Genomic DNA, 17828 nt, shown 5'->3' with positions numbered 1-17828 from the left:
AACTGGCATATAAACAATTTTCATTCAGAAATTGCTAGTCAGATTTACAAATAACAATAAAGAAATAACAAGTAATGATTTTTGAAGTGTAAAAACCAATATGGAATTTTCTTGTGAGACTTTAGTAATCTAATTTAGTAAACTTAAACAAAAAATTATCAAAAACAAACATATGGTGCTTTGACACTTTTTATATATATTTTATCTGCTGTTTAAGACATAAAATTCAGCGACTTTTCTGCAAAATGCGCTATTAACAGTGTATTTTTCTAAAATATATACCAGATTAATAGGGGGTTCATTCCACTGTAGCGAAACCAGGATAAAGAGTAGTACATGCTTTATCAGGGTCTCGCCACAGCAGAATGAACTCCCTATTACTCTGGTATGTTTTAGAAAAATGAAAAAAAAAGTGAGTGAGTTTCTCACCTCATTGCCTGCCAATTTTGTCTTGTATAAAGCATAAAATGACTTTAAATCTTTTGTTCAGTATTATTTATCTTGTGATATTTTGCTTCAAAAATAAAAATATCTTGTTTTAAGAAATATTTAGTAATAATAATTATAATAAAAATAAACTTTATTATTGCACCTTTAAAAGTAGCATCTCAAGGCACTTTACAGACATATAATGTGCAGCAGAAAAAGACAAGGATGAATGCAAAAAGAAAAAAGTAAAAAAAGTGAAATAACGTTAAATAAAAGCTACCATAAAAAGAGTAAGTTTTAGGTAAGGATTTTAAAAATACATAGGGATTCTGCATTGTGAATATCAGAGGATAAAGTAAAGAGTTTCTAATGAAGAGAGTTCCCGGTCTCCTGTAGATTTTGGCAACGTTGGCTGAGCAGTTAAAAGACCCGCATCAGTCGAGTGTAAAGCACATCTAGGATAAATAAGCTCAGATAAATATTGTGGTGCTAGACCATTCAAGGCCTTGTACGCAAGCATGGGGATTTTAAAACCAATTTAAAAGCTGACAGGAAACCAGAGCAGATTTTAAAAAATAAAGGTCAGAATTCTAGCTGGTGAATTTTGTGCTAATTGTAACTTGTTTAGGGTGGCTTTTGCAACTCCAGCCACCAAAGCAATACAATAGTCAATACGAGAAAATACAAAGGTGTTAATGAATTTTTCAGCAATAGAAAAGGGCAGCCTGGGACGAAGTTTGGCAATGTTTCACAGAAGAAAAAAACATATCTTGACTGTGTTGCGCACATGCTGTTCAGAAATAAGGTTGGCATCAAATACCGCACCCAGAGTTTTTAGTTTAGTTTGAAACTCTAAAGTAGAACCATCCATACTTGGGGAAGTCTGCTCTGCCTTGCGCAACTGATGTGGTGAGCTAATAACCATTACTCTGGTCTTATTGACTACGTTTACATGGACATCAGTAATTGAGTTATTTGCGTTATTCTGATTAAAATCATAATATGTTTAAGGTGTTTATATGAGTTGATTTTTAAATGTTCCTTACATGTTATAGTGCATAATAGGGAACAAGCCGAAGCATGCTAATAGGACTTTTAATTTGCCAGTAACCTGGGTTAACATTTCTGAGGAGGAAAGGTCTGTTTTCTTTATAAATCATCGATTTCCACTGGCTGAGTGATATCCGATATAAAGTGGGTCTCTGATTTGTACAAGAAGCACTGCATTACATTACATTTTCCCCCGTCATGTCTTTAAAATATGAGCATTTGTTTTACCCCAGTATATTCAATGGAGCTTCTGCGCTAGCCTGCCGATTCTTACAGGCGCATGCAAGTAAACGGCTTTTTGTCTCGTTTTACAGTTGAGCAACTAAATGAATGCCACAGTCTGTTTAACTGAATCTATTTTAACTACATTACAACATCGATGTTGTGAAAGGAATCGTATAAAATGGAAAAAAATAACAATAACAGGTCACCGGAAGTTTATCAGTATGGGAACAGCACTAGCTCGGCATATACCCTATTCGATTAACGTCATTGCGACACCGCGCTGTTCACATTTCCTCCGGGGTTTCATGTAATTTTGCGTGATTTATTTTTTAATTTGTGAACTTTAGCTCCAGTTTGACACTTTCACTTTCATTCGGGTACATTTTAATCATGCCATGACTACAACATTGACTACGATGTATAAGGACTGGGGGAAGAGTGTTGTTTTAATGGAATTTGATACCGCATGCCAAATGGGAGAAAAAAAAAACCTCAGCATTACGCGATGCAGGTGTCTGTGGTCCTTCTGACTTTGTATGCAGAGAAGAGTGTCAAACAGCTGTGTGTGTATAGACTATCCTGTTGCAAAACGTGGCTAAGTCTTACACAACGGTAATAGTTTAAGGTGTTTACATGTATATTCTGCACTTTAATAATGCGACTTAAATTGGCACGATTAAATTAATAAAAAACTGATGTTTACATGGTCGACTCTTAATCAGAGTATTGTCTTAATCGAATTAAAATCAGATTATTGGTTTCCATGTAAACGTACTCACTGATTAAATATTTTAATATTTCAGACACCCTTTTTAATCTCAGAAAGATGGATTAAATATTTGCTCTGGACAAGTGAAATGAGTGTGGACCACTGAAAAGTGTTTATTTAATGATTAATATGGTTTTTAAAAAAAGTTTTGGATTTTGCACATTCTGCTTCTTCTGTTTCTGCATCTAAGATGGATTCATCTGTAATAGCTGAATCATTTGCCCTTTATTTTTTAGTCTTACCTGGTCAGACACTTCGCATCGTGATGATTGGGAAAACAGGAGTGGGAAAAAGCGCTGTGGGAAACACCATCCTAAACAGAAAGGTTTTTGAATCAAAGCCTTCTGCAAACTCAGTCACTGAATCATGCCATAAAGCATCAGTTTATGATACAAGAGAAATTTACGTGATCGACACTCCTGGAATCCTGGATACCAGCAGAGAGAAAGACATCATCAAAAGAGAAATTGTGAAATGTATTAAGGTTTCAGCACCAGGTCCTCATGCCTTCCTGCTGGTGATACAGATCGGCCGTTTCACCCCTGAAGAGCAAAGAGCTGTCCAAGCCCTGCAAGAGCTGTTCGGGGAAGATGCTTCAAACTACATGATCGTGCTCTTCACTCATGGAGATTTACTCGAAGGTCAAACTATAGATGAGTATGTGAGGGAAGGCCACATCGAGCTCCGCAGAGTCATCCAGAGTTGTGGTGGTCGATATGCGGTGTTCAATAACAATATAAAGGATCGCACTCAAGTCAAGACATTAATTGATAAGATTGATCAAATGGTGGCAGTAAATGGAGGAGAATGCTACACTCAAGAGATGTTTCGAGAAGCAGAAGAAAAGATTAGGCAACAGAAAGCGAAGAGAGAGGATGCAGAGCTTCAGGAATATCCGTTTAGCTTTCTCGGGAATCTTGAACACAGAGTCACTTTGTTCCAAAGGATTTTATTGGAAGGCTATCGTGAACAGTTTGCTATTGAGAGTGGAATTTACAAATGAACTAAAGACGCGTAGCAAACACACCTGCGGCCTAATTTATAAAATGTTTATTTTGAAAGATCATTTAGCTAAAGCGTAATTCAAAGAAAACTAGGCATGTCCCAATCAGAGTTTATTTGCCCTCAAGTCCAAGTCGGAGTCATTTGATTTTGAGTATCAACCAAAACCCGGTCCGATACTTCTATAATGCATAAAATGAATAAAAAAATTGTAAAAAAAAAAAAAAAAAAGAGCGAAGTAACAGATCAAGGGTAATCCTTATTTTTTTAATTTAATTCAACTTATTTTAACATTCAACAACTCTGTTAACAAACGGAGCACGTCCGTGAGGTAGCTTGAACAATCGAGTAATAAATAACATCAATTCTTCACTTTCGGACTTTAGCACAACAGTAAACATAGAAAAATGCATATCTCACAGTTTGCTATGGCAATGCAAACTGCAACGCAATGCAATGCAACTTTATAATTGCTCCAGACCACAGACATACTTGCGCTTTTCGCTTCAAGCTGATTTCGTGTTTTACTTTGCCAGCATTTAACCAATAGCATCTCTGCAACAAATTGATGTCATGCCACACGTGTTACTGTTTCTGTGTGATGGCAAGAAAGAGCTCTAACTCTGTGCCACCGCATAACTACAGATGTGTTAAAAAATAATGAGAATATATAATGTATTCATGTATTTTCGAGTCCTGATCGGGTGGTAACATCTGATTCCGATCAAATCTGGACATTCCTAAATCCTCATTCATATGCCTCTTGTTTGAGGACATTTTACCATCTTCATTAAAAAAAAAATGCACGTCAAAAATGCCAGTTCAAGGGCATGTTGAGCCAACAATCGGTGATTATCAAAAGCAGTATTAAGTATTTGCGTAAGTAACATACAAAGGCAATGCAGACACTTTTTTTGTATGTAAATACTAGGTTTTCATGTGGACAAACGGCAAACCAGTGTAAAAAATAAACAACACCCGTGTTCGTGTAGACAGGGCCTAAATATCAAATGATCTTGAAATTGTGCACAGATGAATGCTATCAGATCTCCACTTTGTAAACGTCCCTTAATTATCTGATTAATACATATCTGCTTTTCTATGCTTGAGAATGATGAGCACAAAAAAAAAAAAAAAAAAAAAATCTGAAATTGAGGTCCTGCCCGCAGAGGAAATGCTCCATATGGAGTATTATAGAAAGAAAATTTGGATGTTTCAATCATACATTGGGTTTCATTCAAACCCACACCAACACTGTGAGAGCATGCAAACTTTAGCCGGGACTCCAACCAGTGACCTACTAGCTGTGGGGCAACAGTGCTAGCCAACCAGTGCTGCCTTGGAAAAATTGGATTTGCCGTATAATTATGGTCACTGGTCTAAAAACAAAACCTGCATTCAATTTGGACCCTCTTTATATTTACAGTTTACTAATGCAGCTCACATGGGCCATTATTATACGGATGCAATAAATAATATTTTGTTCAAATATATCTGATTTAAATGACAAAAGCAACATTTAAGGTCGATTGCATGGTTTCACAGAAGCAGCAGATGATTACTCATTTTTTGAATTTATTTTTAGCTCTTATTTATTGTTGATTTTATACATTAGGAAATCAAGACATTGCAAATTCTCAAGTAAAATTATAATAAAAAACATGACGTAAACTGTGTAGCATTCTCAACATTAGACTATTAAAAGGTCAGTTAAATCTTGCAAAAAGTCCTGTTTAAAACATCTGACTACATGCAGTCTCACAATGCATCTTTGTTGTTTATGATGAATCTGATGCACATAAGGCACTTTGATGAGATATATTCAAATAGCTGCAGTTCTATGATTTTGCCAGCAGTTAAAATGTGTACGCCTGCTCAAACCTTGTTAGTATTTTTACATGGTAAAGATTGCTGTGAATTTAATCTTACGCGCACTCTAAGGTCACGTCTAAAGGCGTACTCGCACTGTGCTATCCGAACCGTGTCCAGGCTTGTTTCCCGGATCGTTTGAGAAGTGCGAGTGTGCTGAATCGGGCTCAGGTATGGTTTATTTGGCTGGCCCTGGCCCGGTTGGAAGAGGTATGCCTGAGTGCGGTTCACTAGGGCTTTAGCGCGGTACACTTGTGTGTGAGTGCAAAACATGCCCAAGCCCAAAACTGAAAGCGAGGCATGACTTTTTGGCCGTTTCATATGGATTGATTAATCATTCTTACTGTTCAGTGAACGCAAACTGCTGTAGTTTATTAAAGACACAAATCCCTCACTGCACAACAGCTGCACCTTCAGCAAACCTCCTAATTCCTGCAGCACGAGGACTTTGATTGTTTATGAGCGTCAAAAGCCGCTGATCTGTTCGGCGAAATATTTAACTGCCTGTCAGTGCATGTCAAACGACATAACTAAAGAAATCTCTTTTGTGCTGAGCGTGAGCGCTTCAAACCAGCGCATCGTCGATGACGTAAGCGTGCCCAGGCTCGAATGTAATATGAGGGGGAGACTAGAGGGGGGACAATCATGCTTTGGCCCGGTTCAAGGCAACTGTACATACTAGTGTGAGTACGCCATAAGTAAGTGCACACTTTCTAAATGAGGCCCTGGTGTTTATCTTTTAGTGGCAGTCTTCATATTACTCATTACTCATTTATATGATGTTTTGCAATGTATACAATTAATTCAGCAGCGAGAAAGTTGAGTGTTTTTTAAGATGATCTAACAGTTGATGTTCCAACAGATCTATCTGTAGCTCCTTAAATGTTAAGATCGCACAGTAAATCACTTTTATAAATGTTAAGATCTCACAGTAAAATTAATTGTTCAGATTTTTTTTTGTATTAAAGGGATAGTTCACACAAAATTGTAAAATGTCACATTTTTTTACCCCTGGTTTGTCAAAAACCTGTTTGAGCTTTTTTTTTTAATCTGTTGAAAACAAAAGTTATTTTAGAAAATGGTGTAAACGTGTAACCATTGACTTTTATAGTGTCTGTTTTTTTCCTTTGTAAGTCAATAAGTCAATGGTTACCAGTTTCTAACATTATTTAAAACTCTTAAAGATTTGGAATACCTTGAGGGTCGGTAAATGATGTGAGCTTTCAATTTTGGGTGAATTATCTCTTTAAGGAAATGATTCCTGTAGTATTAAGCTGTTATTGAATAACTTATAAGAAACAATAACGTGTAATCTTGTTAATCTTACTGCACTGTATTATGTTATGCTGCATGATGTATGAAGTGTTAGTTTTAATTGAACAGTGCACTCAGACTGTGACTGCATTTAAAACGTGTGATATTTGTACTTGTCTAATGCATCCCATTACTATACAACGAAAAGCACTTTAATCATGATCTTTGATGATATTTATCTGCTAGGATGTTAAGCATTCATTGCACTCTGTAAATAAATAAAATTGTAAAGTTGTTATATACAAGTAAAATGATTATGTGAAAAATCTTTTGTCATGTGTGATTTTGTTCATGGGGAGTTGACAGTAAAACACTGTGAGGGGAAATGTAGAGTTTGAACCCAAAAATGAGCAGTCTGTCAGATGAAGAAGAGCTGAAGTCAGAGATTCAGTAGAAGAAAGTTTACTGAAGATAGTTTGCAGTTTTTAATTAAGTAATTGAGACATAAAATGTGATAGTAAAATATAATCAACAAGGAAAATGTAAATGGAAACCTAAATCAAAAAGCTTATTTATTGACTATCTTATGCTGTTCACACCAGACGAGGTACTTAAGGAAAAATTGTGCTATTTGTGCGTAAATAGACGCTTGAACATTCGGAGTTGACTTGCTTCATTTGCGCATCAAATCCGCTTCACTAAACAAGGAATTGCGTAATAGGTGGGGCTTCTGTCTGCCTGGTGACTGTAGCTTCGTTGCTAAATGGCTAACATGGATTATATTGAGGGAATTAATGTGTTTATGTGCTTAATGAAGGCTGAAAAACAGCTTCGATATGTTTGGAGCCGTGTCTGAGTCCACTAGATTCTTTCAGAAGTGTGCCAGCTCTGTGAGCTCATCAACCCCTCCAGAAACTTAACCTGGATGATGGAGGTTTTCATCAGTGCTTCCCACTGTGCTGAGCCCAGTTTGATCAACTGTTGTCAGGTGTGTGCAGGAGGGTTTTCCCCTGGGACACCAACAACAGGCGCTACATCATAAGCACACCCCTACAAGAGAGAGCTCCTGATTGTTATTTTTCTTGTGGGACATTTTTAATTAATAGGGGTGTCACACCAAAGGAAAAAAAAAAATGTTACTCAATGTTTATAGTGATTCTAGAATAGTTAAATGTCAAAACAAATTCTTGGGCTTCAGACACTTGATCTCTTTCGGGTTATAACTGCTCATGTATATTGTTGTGCTGCTTCACATTGTGAGTCTCTGCATGAAGAAAAGTCTTTAGGATTTCTTTGTGTGTTCTATGGTGTTGGAAGCAAATTAATATAAGGACAAATATGATTTATAGATGAAATATTCCCTTAACAACAAACATTCATCAAGCCAAGTTATGTCTTGTATTTCTTGTAAAAACCTAGGGAAGATTTTCAGATCCAAATACAGGATTTTTCTGAATTAGTAAGTGGTTTGAATTTGCCGTCACTCTTGATCATGGAGGGGTTTTCTGTCAAAAATACATTACCCTGGTCATTTATTTTATTTTAAGTATTACTCTTGCATAAAAAATATATATATCAACGGTTGTAATGTTGTACTGTGAGCTTGTAAAATGGCAGTGTTGGTACAGTAGGCCTCTCTCCTGGCAGTCACATGGGTTGGTCTGTCTTTGTTTACTCTTACTGATCAGTGAAAACATCAATGATGTAACAACTCTGAGGACCAATTATAATTGTTTAGATTTGTGTTTTATGTGTTATTGATGACATTCATGATCCTTCACTGAACCGTTCATTACAGGTGTGAAATATTGTAAAGGCGTCCACACAGCACTGAAGTGATGCAACACTGCCTCAGATACAATGAGTTCAGCTTTCATGTGTGACCTGTGGATTGGAAAAAAGGAAGGTTTCTTAATACAATACCCTGATACATTATTGATTCACTAGTGTTATCTGAACATTATTTACCCTTAACATTTTCAATGTCCTGCAATGAACGTAGATGTTAGAAACAAAAGGACAATGTTATCGCTAGCAATTTTGTTTGATTTTTTTTAATAAAATTAACCTTATGTTATGAGAAACAGCTTTAGCAGTTTGATTACAGTTCATGATGTGTAAAAATATTGACCAGAGAGGATGCAAGATGAAATATTTTTAGAGTTAAGATCAGTTTAACTGTCTTTTTAAACCAGGGGTAAAATAAAGCATAAACCAGAGGATTCAGACCTGAGTTAGCATACACAATCCATGTCAAAACACTTATAACTGTGGAAGAGTTTACAGTTAATGTACAGATATAGTAAGGAATCCAGCAAAGCAGATAAACGGTCACAATGATTCCTAAAGTCAGCGCAGCTTTACTCTCAGATTTCCTCTTGACTGAACCCTTCAGTACACATTTACCACCCTTCATCAGAGAGTTTATAACCTTCACTTGCTGATGAACAGCATAGAAAATCCTCAGATATAAAGTTATAATCATGACACAGGGGAAAATAAAACACATGAACAGATCAGTGACTCTCCAGCTAAAACTCATCATGACTGAACAGTCTCCATAACACACATCTGTTCTGTGTGAAGTGTCAAAATATCCATTGTCAAATAATAGGGCAGTGTTATAAGCTGAATAGTAAACCCAGCTCAGACAGATACTCATAAGTGTGTTTGCCATGGTTATTTTCTGTGGGTACAGTAAAGGGTGACACACAGCCATGTAACGATCAACAGCAATTAAAACCAAATTACTAAGAGATGCTGAGGGAATCACCCAAATTAATATTAAAGTGAGTCCACAGAAAGTGTCTCCAAAGTACCAACACTTGTCAATCAGTTTGACGGCCTCCACAGGCATCACAATAAGTCCAATAAGCAGATCAGTTACAGCCAGAGAGAGAATAATCATGTTGGTTGGAGTGTGAAGCTTCTTGAAGTGAGAGATGGAGATGATCACCAGCAGATTCAGAATCACAGTCCATACCGAGAGCAATGAGACAAAAATGTAAAGTATATTGTATCCATGACTGAAATGTTTTTCCTTGACACATGATGAGTTGATGTCAGGAAAGCAGTATTGAGTCTCCTGATGCTCTGTCTCGTAGGCCATGAGTGAGTCTCCTCCTGTTAGGAGTTTGTTCTGCTCTCCTTTCTGTCCTTTCATTTATACTGTGTCTGGATCAGACCGACCAACCTCTCTACCGCCCACTAGAATGTAAAAAAAAAAGAAAGAAAGCTTGTCCTTCTAATCCACCCTTTAATTTTTTATTGCCATGTTTTTTTAAATGTTATCAGAACCTAATGTCAAAATAAACTGAGCCTCTGCTTTTAAACAACACCAGCATTTTATTCAATCCTTGTGTTGAGAGCAAAATAATTGTTCCCAAAAGTTGCAGAACCTGTTTTTAATGTTTTGAATGCATCTTTTTTAGCATATGTGCCTACAAACTTTAAAATAGCTGTCATTGAAAGCCTCGTATCCTTTCAATTAAATTCATTTCTACAGAGAAACAAAAATCCGTAAGAAATTTCCATCTGGATTTCAAATCACAGAAACAGCACTCAAGAGGTTTTTAAATGGTCTGCTCTTATCTGCTTGTGGTTTCATTTCTTTCTTAGTGTTATCGGACCTCGGTGCTGCATTTGATCCTATTGATCATAACATTCCCCTTGATGGGCTTCAAAGTTATGTTGGTATAACAGGAACTGCATTGGCCTGGTTAACATTATTAAATTGTGTTAGTTAATAGAGGCATTAGATCAAAGGAGGCAACAGATCAAAAGTACACTGTGGGGTACCACAGCATAGTAAATGCGATTTCTTAACTTTTTTTAACAATAAAAAACATGGATTTAGTTTCCACTGTTGCGCCAATTATACTCATTATCAACCGACTGATTTGTATGAATTCACAAAATGAACAGACTGTATATCTGACATTAAAAATTGGATGACTAATAGGTTCTTATTACTTAATTCAGATCAAACGGAGCTCTTAATTATAGGACCCAAATACCTCTGAATTTTCAAAAAAAATTTATAAAATTTTTTTTTAATAGCAACCTCTTCTTTTAAGGCCACATTTTGCATTTCAAGCATTTGTAAAATACTGCATTTTTTCATAAAAATGTGCCAAACTTTTGCCATCAAATATCTGCTATTAATGTCTAATGCGGAGAAACTTATTCATGCTTTTATGACTGCTCGGTTAGATTACTGTAATGCATTACTAGGTGGTTCTGCTGGTTCAAAATGCAGCTGCTAGAGTATGGAGTCAATCTAGTGCCATATATACTTGCAAAATAAAAAGGTTTTGCAAATAAAAAATAAATAAATGCAAATCTCCAAAAATTGCAAAGGGAAATTTTATTTTTGAGAAAAATAAATTTTGTTAACAAAATAACTGCAAGGGGAAAGTTAGGTTGTGAAATAAAATTAAATTTAAAAAAAAAATAACTGTATATAGAAATCTAACCCTAAAATATTTGCAATTAAAAAAAAAAAAAAAACTAAATACATTTACAAAACATTTTTATAGCATTGCCTTTACAAAACTAGTCCAGTCAACTGCAATGCTTGTTTTGATTTGCTTTTTAGTCGACTATTAGTTTGCGATGCTGCTTTCACTTTGCACTTTTTCTGCACGTTTAACTTTGTGGCCCTGATTTAACAAGGGAAGCGGAGTCAGGGAAACTTCCTTCAGACCTGCCTCCATTTAAGCGACATCATCATTTGGAGACATAGTATCAACAAGATGGTCTTACAGTCAGGGCCGGAGCAAGCTGAACTGCCGCTCTAGGCAGAGCACGATCACGCCGCCCTCAACCCCAATGTGAAAACGAAAGTGATTATGAAAATAAAGTGAGATGTAGCGGACCGCTTTTCCGGCGCTTTATGCGCGGATATAATTGAGGACGTGCAGGTGCTGAGGGAGGGAGGTGTCGCGGACACTGCGCTCTTTATTCTGCCGCCCTATACGCGGATATAACTGAGGACACACGGGTGCTGATGGAGGTGTCGCTGACGCTGCCCTTTCTATTCTGTCGTCTATGCGTGAATATATCTGAGGACGCGGGTGGTGAGGGAGGTGTCGCGGACATAACTGAGGACGCGGGTGGTAAGGGAGGTGTCGCGGATGCCGCCTTCTCTATACTGCCGCCCTAGGTGGCCGCCTAGGTTGCCTCTACGGATGCGCCGGCCCTGCTTACAGTCCAGTAGGTCCGGGCCTGCTGTAAACGCCCAAGTTATACAGTTTATATGTAGTTTTATGTATAGTTTTTTTTTATTGCAAATATTTTAGGATTTTTTGCACTGCTTTATTTTTATTTACAGTTCTTTTTTGTTTGCAAATTTTTTTTATTTCTCAACTTAATTTTTCCTTTGCAGTTCTTTATTTTTGTTAGCAAAATACATTTTTTATTTCTCAAATTAATTTTCCCTTTGCAATTTTTGGAGACTTGCAATTATTTTTGCTCAATACTTTATTTTTCAATTGCAAAAAATTTTTTATTTCTTTATATTTGCAGGTATATATGGCACTAGATTGACTCCATACTGCTGCTAAAGTACTTTCTAGAACTACGGAATATAATCCCATTAGTCCAGTTCTGTCACTATTGCATTGGCTCTCTTTAAAATATTGCTCAAAGTTATAAATTCTTATTGGCTACCTAGAAAGGAGAATCCAGAGAAAAATGGGAGGGTTGACAGATATGGTGTGTATGGGTTTTTCCCAGTACTGGGTTGCACATGGAAGGGCATCCGCTGCGTAATGTTGGAAAAGTTGGTGGTTCATTTCGCTGTGGCAACACTTGATTATTAAGGGGACTAAGCTGAAAAAAAATAAATGAATAAATTTTATGATTATATGTTTATCTGATAAGATGTTAAGCATTAGTTGTATTCTGTACAACTAAATAAAAATTGTAAGGTTGTTAAATACAAGTAAAATGATCATAATGTGAAAACAAGTGTTCGCCATCTGTGGATTTTATTAATGGGTATTTGACAGTAAAAAGGCAGTTTTTTTAGTAAAACATCATTTTTGACGAAGAAAATTGACGTGTTGGAGAAAATATGGGCGGTAACTAGCAAATTTTTTAAACTGAACTTTTCACTGTAAAAAATATCTGTAAGTGAACAGTTTTCATGTTTTGTGATTTACATGTTTTCTATATATTCACAGTGCATCCGGAAAGTATTCATAGCGCTTCACTTTTTCTACATTTGTTTATGTTACAGCCTTATTCCAAAATGAATTAAATTCATTTATTTCCTCAATTCTCCACACAATACCCCATAATGACAATGTGGAAAAAGAGTTTTTGAAATTAAAAAATAAAAAATTAAGAAAAAAAAATTACAAAAGAATGAAAATTAAAAAGGTGAAAAATCACATGTGCATGAGTATTCACAGCCTTTGGTGTAAAGCTCTAAATTAATTCTGTTTCCACTGATCATTCTTGAGATGTTTCAGCAGCTTCATTGGAGTTCACCTGTGCTAAACTCAGCTGATTGGGCATGATTTGAAAAGGCATACACCTGTCTATATAAGGTCCCAGGGTTGATAGTGCACGTCAAAGCACAAACCAAGCACGAAGACAAAGGAATTGTCTGTAGACATCCAAGACAGGATTGTCACGATACACAAGGCTGGGGAAGGCTACAGAAACATTTCTACAGCGCTGAAAGTTCCAATGAGCACAGTGGCCTTCATCATCTTTAAGTGGAAGATGTTTGGAACCACAAAGACTCTTTCTAAAGCTGGCCGGCCATCTAAGCTGAGTGATCAATAACCCGATGGTCACTCTGAGCTTCAGCGTTCTTCTGTGGAGAGAGGAGAACCTTACAGAAGGACAACCTTCTGTGCAGCAATCCACCAATCAGGCCTGTATGGTACAGTCGCCAGAAGGAAGTGACTCCCCGCCTGGAATTTGCCAAAAGTTATCTGAAGAACTCTCAGACCATAAGAAACAAAGCTCTGTGGTCTGATGAGACTAAAGTTGAACTCTTTTGCCATGTGTTACGTTTGGAGAAAACCAGGCAGCGCTCATCACCAGGCTAATACCATCCCTACAGTGAAGCATGGTGGGGTCAGCATCATGCTGTGGGGATGTTTTTCAGCAGCAGGAACTGGAAGACTAGTCAGGATAGAGGGAAAGATGAATTCAGCAATGTGCAGAGATATCCTGAATGAAGACCTGCTTCAGAGTGCCTTTGACCTCAGACTGGGGTGACGGTTCATCTTCCAGCAGGACAATGACCCAAAGCACACCAAAATATCGATGGAGTGGCTTCACAACAACTCGGTGAATGTCCTTGAGTGGTCCAGCCAGAGCCCAGAACTAATTCTATTGAACATCTCTGGAGAGATCTGAAAATGGCTGTACACCGTCGCTTTCCATCCAACCTGATCGAGCTTGAGAGGTACTGCAAAGAGGAATGGGCAAAAATTCCCAAAGACAGGTGTGCCGAGCTTGTGGAATCATATTTAAAAAAACTTGAGGCTGTAATTGCTGCCAAAGGTGCCTCAACAAAGTATTGAGCAAAGGCTGTGAATACTGATGTACATGTGACTTTTCAGTTTTTTTTTTTTTTTTAAATTAATTTGCAACAATTTCAAAAATTCTTTTTCACATGGTCATTATGGGGTATTGTGTGTAGAATTTTGAGAAAATAAATTAGTTTAATCCATTTTGGAATAAGGATGTTACATAAAAAATGTGGAAAAAGTGAAGTGCTATGAATATTTTCCCGTTGCACTGTAGAAGTGATTTGTCTTCATTGTTGGACACTTATTCTCATATAATGGTATATATTTTTATATGACATTATGATTTTTTTTCTAAATGACTTGTCTATCTTTCAGGACATTTTTAATAAATGTGGGTGTCACACCAGAGGACAACAAAACTTAATTTTACAGTTATATGTATATGTATAAACAATTTCATATAGGCTTCAGTCTCATGATCTCTCACATGAGTTATGATAACTGCTCATGAAACTCAAATGCCAAAAAATATCCAAAATAGAGCACAGAATTGATTCACACTGTGAATCTCTGGATGAGGAAAAGTCTTCAAGATTTCTTTGGGTGTTCTATAGTGTTGGAAGCATATGAATAGTAGGACAAATATTATTTATATGTGCATTTATTTATTGTAGTTCTCTTAACTACAAACATTCATCAAGCCAAGTTATGTCTTGTATTTCTTGTAAAAACCTAGGGAAGATTTTCAGATCCAAATACGAGATTTTTCTGAATTAGTAAGTGGTTTGAATTTGCCGTCACTCTTGATCATATATAGAGGTTTTCCGTCAAAAATACATTCCCCTGGTCATTTATTTTATTTTAAGTATTACTCTTGCATTAAAAAAAAATATATCAACGGTTGTAATGTTGTATTGTGGGCTTGTAAAATGGCAGTGTTGGTACAGTAGGGTCTCTCCAGGCAGTCACATGGGTTGGTCTGTCTTTGTTTACTCTTACTGATCAATGAAAACATCAATGATTTAACAACTCTGAGGAACAATTATAATTGTTTAGATTTGTGATTTATGTGTTATTGATGATATTCATGATTCTCCATTGAACCGTTCATTTAAGGTGTGAAATATTGTAAAGGCGTCCACACAGCACTGAAGTGATGCAACACTGCCTCAGATACAATCAGTTCAGCTTTCATGTGTGACCTGTGGATTGGAAAAAAGGGAAGGTTACTTAATAAAATAGCCTTATCCATCATTGATTCACTAGTGTTATCTGAACATTATTTACCTTAAACATCTTCAATGTCCTGCAATGAACACAATGCAATAAATGTAGACATTAGAAACAAAAGGAACAATGTTATTGCTAATTTCTGTTTTATTATCTTAATAGTATTTATTTTTCAATTAAAAGTTTTAAAATCATCACATATAATATCTACCAGTATGAGACCGATTAACCAGTTTGATTACAGTTCATGTTCTGTAAAAATATTGACCAGAGAGGATGCAAGCTGACATATTGTCATAGTCAAGATGTGTTTAACTGTCTTTTTAAACCAGGGGTAAAATAAAGCATAAACCAGAGGATTCAGACCCGAGTTGGCATACAAAACCCATGTCAAAACACTTAAAACTGTGGAAGAGTTTACAGTTAATGTACAGATATAGTAAGGAATCCAGCAAAGCAGATAAACTGACACAATGATTCCTAAAGTCAGAGCAGCTTTACTCTCAGATTTCCTCTTCACTGAACCCTCCGTTACACATTTACCACCCTTCATCAGAGAGTTTATAACCTTCACTTGCTGATGAACGACATAGAAAATCCTCAGATATAAAGTGATGATCAGGACACAGGGAAAAACAAAACAAACAAACAGATCAGTGAGTATCCAACTAAAACTCATCATGACTAAACACTGTCCATAGCATTCATCTGTTCTGTGTGAAGTGTCAAAATATCTATTATAAATTACAAGGGTAGTGATATAAGTTGAGTAGTAAACCCAGCTCAGACAGATACTCATCAACATGTTAGCCATGGTTATTTTCTGTGGGTACAGTAAAGGGTGACACACAGCCGCATAACGATCAACAGCAATTAAAACCAAATTACCAAGAGATGCAGAAGGAATCACCCCAATTAATATTAAAGTGAATCCACAGAAAGTGTCTCCAAAATACCAACACGTCTCAATCAGTTTGACGGCCTCCACAGGCATCACAATAAGACCTATTAACAGATCAGCCACAGCCAAAGAGAGAACGATCATGTTGGTTGGAGTGTGAAGCTTCTTGAAGTGAGAGATGGAGATGATCACCAGCAGATTCAGAAACACAGTCCATGCTGACAGAAATGACACAAACAAGTATATAATATATCCATTAGTGGAGTGTTGTTCCTTGACGCATGATGAGTTGATGTCAGGAAAGCAGTATTGAGTCTCCTGATCCTCTGTCTCGTAGGCCATGAGTGAGTCTCCTCCTGTTAGGAGTTTGTTCTGCTCTCATTTCTGTCCTTTCATTTATACAGTGTCTGGATCAGACTGACCAACCCATCTACCGCCCACTCTGATTGAAAAAAAAAAGCTTGTCCTGCCTTCAATTTTTTTCTTGCCATAGTTTTTTTTTGTATTGTTACCAGCCCTCTGCATTATTTTTGATGTTTTTCACCTCAGTTTGTTGGCCCACAAAATATAATATATTTAAATAAAGAACCGAGCCTCTGCTTTTAAACAACAAAAGTATTTTATTCAATCCTCATGTTGAGAACAAAACAATTGTTCCCAAAAGTTGCAGAACCTGCTCTTAATACATTGCATTCACCGCTACTTTTAAGATATTTGCCTACAATTTTAAGCTGTATAAACCTATTTAAGCCTGTTTTTAATGTCAAAGATACTACAAAAAGTCTTATCTAACTAATTATGTTCATTACTACACAGAAACAACATTTGTGAGAAATTCCAATCTGGATTTAGATCATTTCATAGGACTCAAACATCACTCCTAAGAGTTATGAATGCTCCTATCACCAGATCGTGGTTCCATTTCTCTCTCAACGTTTTTGGACATCCGTGTCATAACATTCTCCTTGAATGGCCTTAAAAAAGGATGTTAGTTTTACTGGAACTGTATTGGCTTAGTTCAGGTCTTACTATATTTTATAGATTTGTGTCAGTTAATGTAGACCACAGGTGTCAAACTCAGTTCCTGGAGAGCCACAGCTCTTCACAGTTTAGTTTTAACCCTAATTAAACGCACCTCATCAAACTAATTGAGTCATTTAGGCTTGTTTGAAACCTACAGGTCAGTGTGTTGAAGCAGGGTTGGAACTGAACTGTGCAGGGTAGCAGCCCTTCAGGCACTGAGTTTGACACCCCTGATGTAGACCGTACCTATCAAAAGTACACTCTCAGATACCACAAGGCTCAGTTCTTGGTCCCTTTTTACATTGTATATGCTACCACTAGACAATATCATTAAAAACATAGAGTTAGTTTCCAGTGTTAGGCCTATATGACATCTCCTCTCAACTTGATAATTTATACAAAAATTTACAAAATTAACAGATTGTATAGCTGATATTAATAATTAGTTTAAAGTTCATCTTCATCTAAAATTCTTATTAATAAATTCAGATAAACTGAGCTTTTGCTTATTGGACTCAAAAATGTCTTGCGCAAAAACAAGTAATACTGCCTAAATCTTGATATATTTCTAAAGGTTTGTGTG

At 36.5% G+C, this 17828-nt stretch overlaps 3 protein-coding genes across 4 annotated transcripts in view; 1 reads left to right on the top strand and 2 right to left on the bottom strand.

The window, feature by feature from the left end:
• The window catches only part of zgc:113625, a 32279-nt gene extending 28470 nt beyond the window's left edge, over window positions 1–3809 (top strand). For both annotated transcript variants that reach the window (NM_001013481.2, NM_001361220.1), the window contains 1 exon segment: window positions 2710–3809. In NM_001013481.2, coding sequence (NP_001013499.2) covers window positions 2710–3476 — 767 coding nt within the window. In that variant the 3' untranslated portion in view covers window positions 3477–3809.
• A 4777-nt stretch (window positions 3810–8586) lies between these two features.
• On the bottom strand, window positions 8587–11085 carry taar19c (trace amine associated receptor 19c). Its single transcript, XM_087271456.1, has one exon. It carries the CDS (start codon window positions 9759–9761, stop codon window positions 8700–8702), a length of 1062 nt encoding a protein of 353 aa, XP_087127582.1. The 5' UTR covers window positions 9762–11085; the 3' UTR covers window positions 8587–8699.
• A 3118-nt stretch (window positions 11086–14203) lies between these two features.
• On the bottom strand, window positions 14204–16593 carry taar19b (trace amine associated receptor 19b). The gene has a single exon (XM_087271466.1). It carries the CDS (start codon window positions 16562–16564, stop codon window positions 15560–15562), a length of 1005 nt encoding a protein of 334 aa, XP_087127592.1. The 5' UTR covers window positions 16565–16593; the 3' UTR covers window positions 14204–15559.
• Between the last annotated feature and the right edge of the window lie 1235 nt (window positions 16594–17828).

This window comes from Danio rerio, chromosome 10 (assembly GCF_052040795.2).
Source record: "Danio rerio strain M-AB ecotype USA chromosome 10, GRCz13ab, whole genome shotgun sequence".
Lineage (NCBI taxonomy): Eukaryota > Metazoa > Chordata > Actinopteri > Cypriniformes > Danionidae > Danio > Danio rerio.
Note: the sequence above shows the minus strand (reverse complement) of the source record. Positions and strands in the feature narration are given on the sequence as shown.